This window comes from Python bivittatus, unplaced genomic scaffold (genome assembly GCF_059951505.1).
Source record: "Python bivittatus isolate LINGU-HERP-01145 unplaced genomic scaffold, Pbiv_v1 ctg000220_np1212, whole genome shotgun sequence".
Classification (NCBI taxonomy): domain Eukaryota; kingdom Metazoa; phylum Chordata; class Lepidosauria; order Squamata; family Pythonidae; genus Python; species Python bivittatus.
Window position 1 is genome coordinate 21,556,771 of NW_028277048.1, and position 14,418 is coordinate 21,571,188.

A 14,418-nucleotide genomic window follows, 5' to 3' on the forward strand; every position below is an offset into this window, starting at 1 on the left:
GGACATGCTGTGACTGACAAAAGAATCAGTAAAGTGATTTCTCGAACTTCAGCTGTCCAAGAACACCTATCCAACCACTGCATCACCATTCACAAATCTGGAGGACCATCAAATGGAAGCCAAGAGAAACGATATAAAAATTCTGTCTCTTTGGGGCCACCTAGTGGTCAATTGATTGACAGGTCCACCACTCAACAGATTCAGAATGATTTTATAGAAATTATGTGGATGTACCCAAGAGTACTCCATACCTGAAAACCTCTTTCACACATACCCAAATTCTGTTTTTGAACTCAAGTTCCAAGAATATTTATGCAGCAACTACATCCGGGCCCACAAATTCAGGTGATCACTACGTTGCAGCTAAGTTTAGCTGCCATCTAGTGGTCATTAGATCAGTAGGTTGACAGCCCTAGAAATCAGAACATCCAACCTTACAAGCACCACCCAGGCACACTTTCCATGTGGCGATTAATGTGACCATTCCCATGGTTGGTGATGTTCACATTTTTGCTAGAGAAAACGTCCAATCATTGTCCTTAAAATATTGCACAGAGGAGCTGTATAGATAGCAGCCATCCTGGTCCTGTTTGGAGTGCACTTAAGAACATGCTATAGGGGCAGCATGATTTATGCTGACATGATTTCCTCCTGGCTCTGGACAGGATGAAAGCATGGCAAAGTGGCTGTGCGGATCATTTCTAAATCTGTGTTTATATGTCACACTGGTCCAATTGCTCTTTAATGAGTGGTGGGGGAAGAGGAAGAGGAAGAGGAAGAAGAGGAAGAGGAAGAGGAAGAGGAAGAGGAAGAGGAAGAGGAAGAGGAGGAGGAAGAGGAGGAGGTGGAGGAGGAGGAGGAGGAGAAGGAGAAGGAGAGTGGAGCAGAAGGGGGTCTGAAGAAGTATGGACAATTCCTAGAATTTGTAGCAAGAAGATGAACACTAGTAGTGGAGAGGAGAAGAAATCTTGTACTGATCCATAAGGAACTGTCTTAACAAAAGAATACAATTCATTTTTTTTACTTTACTAAATATTTACAAACATAATCAAGAAAAAAAGACAGAAAGAAAGGTAGGAAAAGCAAAAAAGTAGATAGGGAAAAGGTTTACAAGCGTTATAAAAGTGAATAAAAAAAATCAAAGGAACAGAAAAATGTAAGTGGTAGGTTTGAAAAGAAAAAGCAAATTCAGATCCAGACTTTTGCAAACAAGAGAGGAATATGTCTGAGACGTTGCTCCTTCGTTTAAATCATTTTTCTGTAAGTTAACTATTTGGGTCTCCCCTTTCCCACCAGGTGGTGCTAGTTGTTGCTAGCTGTTGCACAGTTGCTCAACGTTTTCTTTGGCTTGTTTGTTGATACTGAAGTCACAATTTGCACAAACACATCAGGATCATGGAGTTGTGAATGGGCTTCTAATTACCACACCAAGCTTGTGTTAGATGCAGGGAGTCTAGAACCAGCTTGTTCCAAAGCTGTTTCATTTTTCATTCATATGAATTTTTGTACACACTTTACTTGTGTGCATCCTTTTTGCAACACTTCACATGGGACACTGCAGTATGGTGTATATTTTTCTTTGTTATGCACACACGGTGCCTCTTTCCCACAGTATACACAATTTCAAGCACAATTTTCTAAGGTACAAGTTGCTTCACAACGTTTTCAAAAGCATGTATTTTGACATGTACACCAAGTTATTTATTTACTGATGTAAATTATTTGGGTGCCGTTTCCCATTTCTAAAAACAAAAAAACCCTCAACTTTATTCACAAAGCGCAATACAAGTGTAGTTGTACAAAAACTTTCAGCAATGCATATTTCATACATAGTCTGAGAAATGAATGATGCTTTGACTGGAAAGTCTTTTTACTATTGCTATTTACTCTATCCTGACCTTGATCCAATATCCAATTATGAATGCTTATAAAAAAATCTTAAAGCCAGAAAGAGCAATTGGTTCAGAAAGGCAAGAAGAATTTTTTATTTATTTAGGTAAATATTGCACAGAATGAATTATTGGAGAAAAACACATTCTCAAGCAAAGAGTAACAGTTGCCTTCATCATCCCAACATGTAATGGAGATTATGACCATCTTGGCCGGTTCAGGCAGTGGCAGGACTGTTTCTTTTAAATGCAGACCACCTCTAACTTGCATGCAGCAGAAAAGGAGGGCCACATGTTTATGAGCAGAATATACTTAAACTCTTCAACCAATCAAGATTTCTTTCTGCACTGTAATTTCATCAGCGCATCGAGGTGTTGATGCATATCACTAACTAGCATGAAAAAGGACAGGAAGTGGCTGAAGACAATTTGGAAATAAACAATAACAACATGAGGAAAAAGGGGTTGCTAACACAATACACACCTATATCTCTGTAGAAACAAGAGCAGATAATTCTTTCCCCAGAATGATCTGCTCTTGTCCCCAGAATCATCTGCTCAGAATACTTTTACTCAACCTAGATCCTTAAAATCAACCCTGTCATCTAAACCTAAACAGATGAAAGGCAACAGGGCACACACAACTGATCTTTGCACTTTCATTTTCAGAAGCTCTACCGCATAATCACCCACATTCTGTTTGCTTTCTCTTGAGTTCTTAATACAAAGAACTCTGGTTTTACTATATAGCTCTGCATAGTATCCAGGCCCATTTCTGCAGCCACCATCCCCCCATAGGATTACTGCAGTGAAAGCTAGCAAAATGTCCCAGAATGACTTTTTATAAACTTTTTTTTAGCATAAGAGAGATAAATAGAGATGCACTAAGGCTCTGTTAGGCTTAATACCTAATAACAAAGGGTTTTTCATGCCAACAGATTCAGCAGAACTGGTCATTGAATAGATACTTCAATAACTATTTCCATCCAGTAGAAAGGCACTGCTTCTCAAAATAGGCCAGTGTCTTGAATTCTGTGGCCCGAGAACCTCAGGTATAAACCTCACTTGCAAGTATTGCTTTCTGTATGGAAAAGTGTAATATATTGAGATTTATCTAATTGTTCAGATATGTAGCATTTAAAAGCAAAATCAAGTCTGAGATGCATCGTACACATTCATTCCAAATGTAGGAAGCCACTTTCTGTCTTCTTCTCACTGTTCAGTGACACCATCAGAGGTGGTGTCTTCTGCATTTTAGACATTCATTCCTGGACACTTCAAATGTTTTACAACTAAAGAGTGAAATGCTGTCTCACTTGGAAAAAATATTACATGAAACATGCAAGACAAAGAAAATAGGAGGATTTTTTTTTTCTAGAAGTGATGGCAGATACTTGGAAAAGAGTCGTGTGTCACCTTTTCTTCCATGAGCACAGGATCAGAAATTTGAAGTGTAATTTAGATGTTAATTTTGTACCATTTGTTGACATTCTCAGTAACTGCAGCTCCTAAGAAAGTATCTTCTGAGTTACAGCAAAGAAATGCAACACGTAGCTCCACTAGAAAGTTGCATGTTTGAACAGCCTGAACTGCTGTATAGGAATCCTGGGAATATACCATCCAAGGAATATTGGACAATTTCTGTGCTAGAGAGAAAACTTTAACTCTTTCTCACAGTATTACAATTTCAAGGGATCCCTGGAAAGTGTGAATGATGAGGAGACCAGTTTGAACTGTAGAACAGAGGTGTTTGGGGTAGGAAGAAGAAGTCAGCCTCTTCTCCAAATTTTCTCAGGATTCTTTCCTGAATACCCTAATAGTTGAGCTATTCACAATTTAACAGCATTGCCATGAGAGGGTTTCCCTTATTGTGATAAATGCCATAGGCAGAAGACCCAAACTCCTTCATTGCAGACTGGTTCAAATTCCTCCAGAATGATTAAAATTTTGTTCCTGAAGTTCTCCAATAAAAGGTGACAGGAATACCATGTGTCATCAGCAACTGACATCCTCAGGCAACCGATGGGGCCTTAATACCCTGGTTGAATCCACTGGGGGTACATATCCAGGGCCCTCTGACCAACATCTGGGAAGCCTTCATTTCAATTTCCTGTGTGTTCTCACAGGAGATACATCTGTATTGTGGCCAGACCACTTCAGAACAGGTGACTGTAATACTAACTGGGGGGAGCAAAGAAATGGCATGAAGTTCTTGCTATACATTAAATGTTTGAAAGTTAATTAAGGCTTGTTAACTTGCATCACTAACAAAGCTAATCTGCTTGTTGTGTTGTGAGACAAATCTTTTCACAAATCTCTTCAGATCAAGAGACCATTTCAGTAGTGACGTCCCATGCCCAAAGATCTGTCATTCAGTTCCACAGCAGACCCTTCTCCCTACTGATTTTTCTGACCCATAGCCTGTCAGTATAGGTCAAATCTTGTTCAATGGTGGAGTACCTATTTTCCCTCAAGGCATTCAAAAACTCTCCAACTGTCAGTGATTCATATTTTAAAACCTGCTTTGAAAATTGGCCAGGTTCTTCTTGGATTAGACCAAAACTTCCTGTCTGCTTACCAGGCTAGCGTTCTACTCCTGTCCAAGACACATGTATCAGGAAAGGCACATTCCTAAATATGGTTTTACCCAGCCCACTTCCTGGGCAGAAAGGAAGCTAAGCTTCTGATGTTTATTTGGGGGCAAGGGAGTGAGTGAATGAGGCTTCTTTTAGTAGCTAGGAAATATTTGGGGAAAACATCTGCTGCTCTTGGACTCATCCCTTAGAATGTCCACTGAAGGGCTCTACTCATTTGGAAAGTCTTCCCTCTCCTTCCCCATCCCTGTTTCTACCCTACACAAAATGTTTTTCCAAACCTGGTCAATTGACTTCTTATCATTCTAGGTGGTTCACACACACAAAGACATCCAAGGTCCAGGGCATGTGGAGCTTGCAAAAAGAGGAGGGGGCTAGCAATGCAACTACTGATCCCATCCCCTGCAGTGACAGGAAAAAACAAAGAAACAAAGAGCTTCAGGAGCAAACTGGAAAAGCTGTGCTACTGTCACCGCTAAGGATTATTCTTACGTGGGGAACTTAGTGGAAGATTTTCCCCTGCAGAAATTTAGTGAAATTTTCCCTCCCTCATTTAATTTTTAGGGTTTTTATTGTTTTGCTCAAAAAGAAGTGGAGAATTTGGAGACGTCATTTGTGCCACGCTCTAATAAAGACCACCGTAATCATCCCCTGTGTATCCTCCAGTGCTCTGGATGTTGTAGCTGCCACTCATAGAGATCCCCCCAGAGGGACCTGTGCTACGAACCCCAGTAGCTGTGGAAATATGTGTCATGCTTGCATTGTGACCCCCAGTTTTGCTGCTGTGTCCTCTACTCTTAGAATTATAAGCTCCACCTCCAGAACCTCCTACTTTTGCTGGATCAGAATTCTTAGAAGCAGATGGGACTACAGTAGTGGTTGTATATTGCCCAAACCCAGAAAGATTATTCCCACTTCTAGAGCTAGATTCAGTTTTGCTGCCAAGTTTTCCACTTCTAGAGCTGGATCTTCCGCTGCTGGTGGTGTTTCTTTGGGTGTAACCTTGTCCAGGGCCTTGTATACCTCTCCTTCCAAATCCAGTTCCTCCAACTGTCCCACCATAAGTGCGTCCACCAGCTACAGAGTTGTTGGGATAACCTACAACAGCTATACGAACAGGAGAAAGGAAACAATGCAGAATAACATTCTTTGTTATTACATGTATCTAGGGCATCAGACAAAGAAAAACCTGGCCTTGTTCATGATAATATAGGGTGTGCTTTTTAAAGTACTTACATATGTTAACAGGAGGAGCATTAGATATCCTGCAGAGAAAAGAGAACATATAATTATTAATGTCCCAAGAAGCTAGTTCTGCATCCCGATATCAGCACTCACAAAGGAGATGGATGATATATAACTTTGAAAATCTGACACTATTTCAGTTTCAAGTTTCAGTTTCAAATGTTTAAATATTTTCCCAGCTCACTTTTGAACTGTGATCCTAGGGGAGCTGATGGATTCAAAGGCAAATGTTGTATATTAGTTTGTCCTGTATTTTTTATTCCCTTTGACCACAGTCTAGAGTTTATTAAGGGTGAAGAATTGGCCATAAACAGTCAAAGTAATTTATATAGCAGTTCATTCTATATGTGAAGTATTAGCTGATTCATTCAGCATTTTTCTTACAGTATATTGCATTCCCGGAATATGATCAGGTGGCCTTGCAACAAGAGCATTAGCAATCTGTAGCTGAGTGGTTTGGGGTTTTTTGCTGTTTGGTGTTTTAGCCCGCTTACCTGCTCTCTTCTCCTTCCAGAAGTGACTTATACATTGCAATCTCAATATCCAGAGCAAGCTTGACATTCATCAAGTTCTGGTAATCTCTCAGCAGGCGAGCCAGTTCATCTTTCGCACCCTGCAGGTTATTCTCCACTTCAATAAGCTTTGACTTGGCATCTTTCAAAGCACTCTCCCCCTGCTGCTCGTTGTCAGCAACAGACGTCTGTAACGCCTCAATCTTGAAAAGAGTCAGACCAAAATAGAATGAACTTGGGACATAGAGCTTCCTCGGCAGGAAATGGAGAGGAGGTTTGAAGAGGAAAAGGGAGAGTTAAACACAGAGACACAAAATGACTGGAAAAAAATATGCAAGTATGTTCTTTTTCTAAACCAATCAATCAGATTTCTGAAATTCAGTGATCCTTAATCTTGTATGCAACTCTTCTGGGGAGGAGGGTGCAGCTGACCTTTGGATGGCACCCCAAGGATCACAGTCCAAGAAGAAAATGACAGTACAGGTCAAATGCACTTGAAGTGAAATTTAATTATTCATTGAATCTGCTTAGTCCCCATGTCATTTATAATTTGCCCTTTCTGCCATATTAAAAATGACAAATTGGTGGTAAGTTTTGGAGAGACTCTGGGGACATTCAACGCTCTTAGAGGATGTTCCCTGTGCATTTAGGGCAGAAGTGGGTAATGGATGATCCTCCAGATGTTGGACTTCTCTTGTTTTCACATTGCAACATCAGCCCTACTGACAAGGACATGTGGGAGTTGGAGTTCAATAGCATCTGGCAGAACACATTTTGCCTATCCCTGACTTACATAAGCTTCTTTACCTGTTTTTTGGTATTTTCTATTTCACCTCTGTATCTCTGGATCAGACGGGTGAGGTCTTGGATTTCATGACGGCCACTGCTGAGATTGTTGCAATAATCTCCCCATGTGTTCTGCAGCTCTTTGTACTGAAATATAGGAGAAAACCAATTCTCATTTGTTTGTTGTCACTTTGTAACTTTGGATTTTACTATTAAACTTCAGTAGTCATGAAAACACTCATTTCCCTCTATGGAAAGCAAGTTAAGCCAAGCCTACCTTGTTTTCATACAGAGCATTGACCTCATCCTTGCTCTTCTGGGCAATCTCTTCATATTGACATCTCACTGAGTGTATTATTCCTTCCATGTCAAGGACTCGACTGTTGTCCATTGACACAATAACATTGGTTTCTGCACTTGCCGACTGTAAACTTTCTACTTCCTGTCAAGAAGAAGTTGCAAGAGCTTTTGCAAGTACTCTGAATAATGCAGGAGACTCCCATCCTAATAGAAGAAGGCATGTTAGAAAGGTTCACATCTTCTTCTTTGAGCACATGATCTATTTATTAGCTACACCTTTTCCTCACCTTTTTAACCCCCTCCCCAAGACTCCAGAGAAGCCTGCTGCAAGGATGGCCCCATTCATCGTTTCTAGAACTGTTGGTTTGATTTGCAGGACCTGCAGCCTACTTCAGCAGTGGTGCAGAAATGTTTTAGGGGCCATATCAGGCCATGGGACATCCCTAACTATATTCACAAACTGGGAAGAACAGTCACAATGTTCAGAAAGGGTATCCAGGAGCCTCACTGCTACTCTCACAAAAGATCGCCTGAGGTGGTCACATCACTCTCCTAATGATAAGGCCTGATGAACCTGGAAAGATTCCAGCAGAATAGGATTCCACCTCTCCCCTGAAGCAGGCATTTGTAAATTCTTGAACTGTATATATGGACTTGGTTTATAATTAATGCTTACCATTATTTATGGTGGTCAACAATGGTACCCCTACCAAGGATCCAGGGAACTCTGCTAAGGGAGGGGCTGTTCTTTAAGTTTGTGAAAAGGCAATAACAGCAATGTTTAAAATGTGCTTGCGAAACCAAGTCCTTTCTTTTCCTTTGACTCTTCTGACATGCAACTAGAGGTGGAATTACTCCACCCCTCTGCCTTGGGTTGTGAAAAAGAAACTAGTTTTTCCCCTTCCTTTGGGCCAATTCCTGGTACAAAGTATAAAGAAAGAAAATAACACAAGAGCATAGATCTTCTCAGTGCAGAAAGAAGGAATAACCCATTTATGTGGGAATCCTTACAGTTTCAGAGATAAATTGGGCGAAGTTGAGCTCCTTTTTCAGGTTTTCCACTTTCACTTCTAGATCCACTTTGCTGGTATAGGCAAGGTCAATATCCTGAAAGGCATGATGGGAAGCACATTTATCTTAGCTGAACGAAACTCACTTTTCAAAACACTTTATGATGTGTTCCCAAAGTTCTTTTCCACATTCTCCACTCACAACATGGATATGGTGGGCAATCAAATCAAACTTTAGTTCCTCATTATTATTGTGGCTTTCCTATAGAGCATTTTTTCCTAGTCTGGTCCCCTCCCAATAGGTTGGACAATCAGTCCCATTATTCCTAGCCTTCTCAGTCAGTATGGGCTAGATGGTTGTCCTTTGCGGTAGGTTGGCATCTCACTGATCATCTGCGTTATTGGAAATGCCTTTGTCACCTTGGGACCTCAGTCTATTAAGACAAAAACAAGCATGATTTCCAAGCACTGAACATTTGAAATCCAAGCAAGGAGATAGGAGTGCTTGTCCTGTTCCCCTCTGCTGCTGATCTCTCAAAATTGATAGAGAAGTTCTGTAGGAGACACTTTCATCACATTCAGCAGAATGCCACCATCAACAAGGAGAGATTGACTGGAAGGGATAGGATAGAAGCATGTCTCCTGATCTCCACTCTATATACTACCAGTGTTTAATGACTGAAGAGCACTGAAATGTAAGTATATATATGATGAATGAATGAATGAATGAATGAATGAATGAATGAATGAATGGGTGAATGAATGAATGAATGAATGAATGAATGAATGAATGAATGAATGACATCAATCAGTTTGCAGCCTTTCTAAAAAAGATGCAAAGTGGCTTATATTAATCTCAGGTAAATTTCCCAGGCCTTTATTTTTATTGCAATAAACCAACATTCCATCTGATCTGGCATTACTGTCTCTCACAAGTGTATACATATTTAGTGAGAGTTGTATCATTTTAATTGCACTCTTTTGAGATGGAGGAACCAGAAATATCTAACCTTTTTTAGCAGTACAAAATTATTTTCTGCAGCCAGCCGGCGGTTGATTTCTTCTTCATACCTTGAGATGGAAAAAAGGAGATCCTTAAGAACCTGAACAGCCATACACACAAATCACTCCGCAGTGAGATGGGTGGTGACAAATTTGAAATATAAATAAATAAATAAATAAATAAATAAAATCAACTGAATTGCAAAATTTCGTGGGAGCGAATGTCAAGATGGGGGCAAGATGTGCTCAGAGCTTTTGCTTCATGACCCTTGATGGCTGGAGTAAAACTTGAGGGGAAATTCCATCGGCTGGATTAGGCTCCCCTTGGCTGTTGTACAGGTAATGAATCATCTCACAAGGACAGGTTTGAGCCAACCTGCATATCTCCATCTAACACTCATTCTAGGACTACAATATTTCCTATTTCGTTTGTGGTCAGAAAGATCTCACCAGCATTAGCACTGAAATTCCTTTAGGGGAATGAGTTGCAGGGAAAAGCGGTGGGGAATTTCCCTTGACAGGGACAGATTCTTCTGTGAGTGGAGGTCTTTGAATCCAGCAGCTATCTTCAAGGAAATAGGGGAGATGACAGACTAAGCTATTTCCCTCTTCCTACAATCCTCTATATCTGCCCCCCCCCCCCCAAATCTCTTGTGGAGGCAGGGAATGGGGAAAGTAATCCAGGGAATTACTGAACAAGAGGGGAAGAGGCAAAAAGTATTTGCACATTTTAGGTCTGGGAGGGAATTTATCTTAGTGGTGAATTAAACCCCATTTCAACTTTAAGTCAAATAGGATAATTGATGCATGGAAAAATGGGCTGTGTGGGCTGGCCTCAATCTTTCATTGCTTGGATTTGTCCAGAGAACTTCTCTAGAACTCTCCAGAAAAAACAAGAGCCTGCTTTCTCCCTCAATATTTTTATCCAGTGAGCCCTTTTAAACATTTCCTAGCCAGCTAGGAATTCTGGAAATGGTCATCTCAGCTTATGCAAGGACAACTCACTGGGGACAGCTGACACATGCACAGTGCATGAATTTTCTCCCCTTTTTTCCTTCTCAATCATAATGTGGACCAATCATATGATCATGCTCTTGGCCTTTCACATTGAGAAATGCTGCAGCCAGACATATTCAAGGAAGTAGATTGCCTTTCTTTGCTGAGCTGGAGACAAACAGGAAACAGTTTCCAGATTTGGAGAAGAGAAGAGAAGATACTGGGATATCTGTAGCCTGCTTTGGGAAGGGAAAGGCAGAACTTTGTTCTTCAAAAGCTGGGAATCTTGGTATGACCTCCAGCCAGCGCTTACCTCAACCTTTTCCGTAAGAGAGAGAGTGGTACAAAACTTGCAAGTAATTTTTAGTGCTGTCATTCCCTGCAGCCCAAGTCTTTGCTCTACAGCTAGACTTTGCAACCTTTCTGGTCACTTGACCTTTGAGTATAAGCATGCTAAGGTGTCCCCTCCACCCCAAGTCAATGGGACCTGGACAAAGAACTGGGAGAGGCCAAGACAAACTTAACTTTCCCTTTAAATTAGCATTTAATTACATTAATATTATTACGCACATTGAATATGATTACTCCTCCCCAGGGTAGTTAGCAATTATCCTCTTCTGTCACATTAGCAATTACAAGCTGGTGGCAGTTTGGGGTGGGAACCTGAGAACCCCACTCAGATTTCTGGAGGTCACAATTAGCCCCAGGCCCCAGGTTATAGACTTCTCCTCTAAGGATACTAGAAACAGTGCAAGAGTTAATAGCCAGTGTGTTATAATGGGTAATGTCCTCCCTCTCCTCACCCCTGCTACAAGAAGATCTATATTCAGCCATGAGCTCTGTGGCCTCCCAGCATGCTAGAAAGGGCAGAGCCCCCCTGACCATGGGGACAGTGCCTCTGCTCACTACTGCAGGACAAAAAGGCAGATCCCTATTTAAGAGAACCCTCTTCCATTTTCAAGGACCCCCAGCTACTGACATGGGTGGGCCTTGGGAGAATACCTTTTTGCCACCTGCTTCAACGTCCCACCGGTTACCTGCTTTTGAAGTCCTCGACCACATCCTGGAATTTGGCCTGCTCCAGTAGCAGCTGTTCCCTCTCATTCAGCAGCAGCTGCAGCTGGCGCTTCAAGGATGCGACGTAACTTTCAAAGAAGGGCTGAAGGTTGGCCTTTTCGATAGGTCCCTGCTGCTGCAGGCAGTTCCATTTGGTTTCCAGAAGTTTATTCTGTTGCTCCAAGTGCCTTACCTGGAATGACGCAAGTGTCAAGATGCTCTTTTATTGCTTTTATTGCTTCAGATTCTTCGGACCTATTATATTACGGAGGTAAAGAAGCTACTTTTTGACTGAAAGCAGGATTACTCTTCCCGTTGTTACTGATATCCTTATTCTTCTTCCGGAAAATCCAGGCATCAGTATTTCATGCCTTTGAAAATCTAGAGGACTTAATTGGGCTATAAAAGATAGAAATAAAGGGCATACATCCGAACGTTTACATTGCTGCTCTGTGCGTCAGTAATGCAAAGTCAATCCCTAAAGGTATTCTCAGGTTAGCTGAGAATGCATTGACTTAAAGGCTGCAGCAGTGAATTAGAGAATGGTAGCGTTTGAATATATCATTGAAAAAACATGGCAATTTGCAACACTCAGTGCCAGCAATGCTCATCAGTTGGTAAGTTGCACTGTTTAGAGCAGTGTTTCTCAACCTCGGCAACTTGAAGATGGGTGGACTTCAACTCCCAGAATTCCCCAGCCAGCATGGGAGTTGGAGTCTGGGAGTTGAAGTCCACCCATCTTCAAGTTGCCGAGGTTGAGAAACATTGGTTTAGAGGCTTCCTCCCTAACTAGAGGGTTCAGGATTCTAAGAAAGGTTGGATTAGCTGAGACTTTCTGTTGAACACCTTTCATTAGTGGAACTGTTCTGGATTGTGTGTGTGTGTGATGACTGGGATCCACTGCAGTCCACACCCAGACAAATGTAGGGTGGCTCCCCAAAAGATCAGTACAGCAGTTTCCAGTACAGCAATTGGTTAATCCATCAAAAAGCTGTAAAAAGTATATAAGTGGTTGAGAAATACATTTTGACAGGGCAAGGAGAAATCTAGGCACAATTTGAAACTCTCCAAATCTATCGATGAGAACCACTTTGGGATAATGGTTAAGGCCCCAGGCTAGAAACCGGGAGACCATGAGTTCTAGTCCTGCCTTAGGCATGAAGCCAGCTGGGTGACCTTGGGCCAATCCTCCTCTCTCAGCCCCAGGAGGGAGGCAAGGGCAAACCACTTGTGAAAAACCTTGCCAAGAAAACTGCAGGGACTTGCCCAGGCAGTCACCAGGAGTCAAAAAAACTGACTCGAAGGCACCAAAAAAAAAAAATCACTCCAAAAACCCTATATATGGCAGAATAGGATTACATCACTCCAAAGGCATTTGCATTTACCCAATAAAGCTCACTGCTTTAAAAAGGATATCTAACAAGTAGTCCATCTTTGTCTTTTCATCAACAGGTAGGTCATGATTAGTGTGAGTTCAAATAATTGAATATTCAATTTAGTGTGAGTTGTAAATTGATACCAGGTCACGATTAATGCAATCCAAAATTCAGTTAATGTTGAGGCTAGCGCATGCCCAGTTGCGGTTGGGGTTTTAGACGCTGTTCATCTTCGTGCATGCAAAATGGAGCAAAGGAAGACTCCGTTGGAAGAAAACAGTACAAGCTCAGAAAAGAAGAGGCTCGTTATTACATTAGAGCAAAAATTTGATGTAATTGAATGACATGAACGTGGTCACAGCACCCCTAGCCCTAACCTGTACTGAGTAAATGTTTAGCCTGCCCAGTAAAGAACATTCTCTAATCCAAGTGCCCAAAGGAAAGAGATCCTTAGAACCAAACGCACAGACCCTCCTCACCATTTGCTCTTCTCACCTTATCAATGAAGCAAGCAAACTTATCATTGAGGGTTTTGATCTGCTCCCGCTCCTCCTCCTTCACTCGAGAAATCTCTGGGTCAATCTGGATCTTGAGAGGCTGTAGAAGGTTTGCATTGACTCGGACCGTGTGGATCCCCCTCCCTTCCCCAAAGCGACCGATGCATTCGTAGCCCACACCGCCACCAAAAGCGCTTCTGCTGACCCCGCCACCCAGACTTCGGCTGCTAAAGCCACCTGGCCGATAGCGTCTGCTGTAACCGTACCCACCACCAAGACTCTGGCTGCTGAAACCCTGTGGTCTGTAACCATCACTGCTTTGGTTGCCGTGTTCTCCATCCTGGCTGTGGGCCTCTGCATTTTGACTGCGCAAGCCCTCCAGCTTTCCATTTCCAGCACCGAAGCCCACCGGCCCAATGCTGTAGCCAAAGGGCCCGGCCCCGTAGCCCAACCCACCACTAGCGCTTGCTGCAGAATATCTCCTACTATGCTCAGGGTCATAGTGGCTTATGCTGCTGTAGCCCCCGCCTCTGCCTGCTCCCGTGAGGTGCAAGGAGGACAAGCTGCTGCCCCCACGGAACCCACTGCTAGAAGTATAACTCCGTCTCCCGTGAAGGGATTTAGAGCTGCTGCATTGCCGGCTCATGGTGGCTAAGAAGAGTAGAACCCCAGCAGTTGAAGCAAAGCTGCGCGGCCCACAGAGCTCCCAAAGAAGAACAGAGAGGCTGAGAGACAGAAGCAAAGTCCTTTCCTACGTTCATCAGGAGTTATCCTTTATATACCATTGAAGATCTGGGCTGGGCTACAAAGCAGTGATCATGGTAAGGAGATTATGCTTCCTTTCCTTGGGGACCATAAATGGTAAGCAGGCAGGCGCATTTACTTTTTGTTTAGACTTAGACTTCTAAGAAAGCTAATGTTATGACGGTGAAATAATCTGAAATGGAAAAATGTTGCTTGGCTTGCATGGTTCTTGATGGGGATCTTGAAGGATCTAATTAACCTGTTTTCCATATGGCAATTAGGCCTGAGCTAAATAGTTTCAGACAGTTCCTTTGCATTTTGCCTTCTAAAAATGTGGACATTTCAGCACCTCGTCTCAGGCAAGAGGGAAGATTTCCCAGCCTTCGATTTCCCATTCAAGGCCACATAAAT

General features: G+C 42.2%; 1 protein-coding gene across 1 annotated transcript; it reads right to left on the reverse strand.

Annotated features, from left to right (window-relative positions):
- Positions 1 to 1,767: 1,767 nt before the first annotated feature.
- Positions 1,768 to 13,909, reverse strand: LOC103059851 (keratin, type II cytoskeletal 7-like). The gene is made up of 9 exons (XM_007439045.3): positions 13,262 to 13,909; positions 11,372 to 11,583; positions 9,347 to 9,407; positions 8,338 to 8,433; positions 7,304 to 7,468; positions 7,048 to 7,173; positions 6,223 to 6,443; positions 5,720 to 5,748; positions 1,768 to 5,590 (listed from the first exon to the last, which is right to left on the reverse strand). The coding sequence occupies exons 1-9, from the start codon at positions 13,907 to 13,909 to the stop codon at positions 5,109 to 5,111; spliced, it is 2,040 nt and encodes a 679-aa protein (XP_007439107.1). The 3' UTR covers positions 1,768 to 5,108.
- Positions 13,910 to 14,418: the final 509 nt, after the last annotated feature.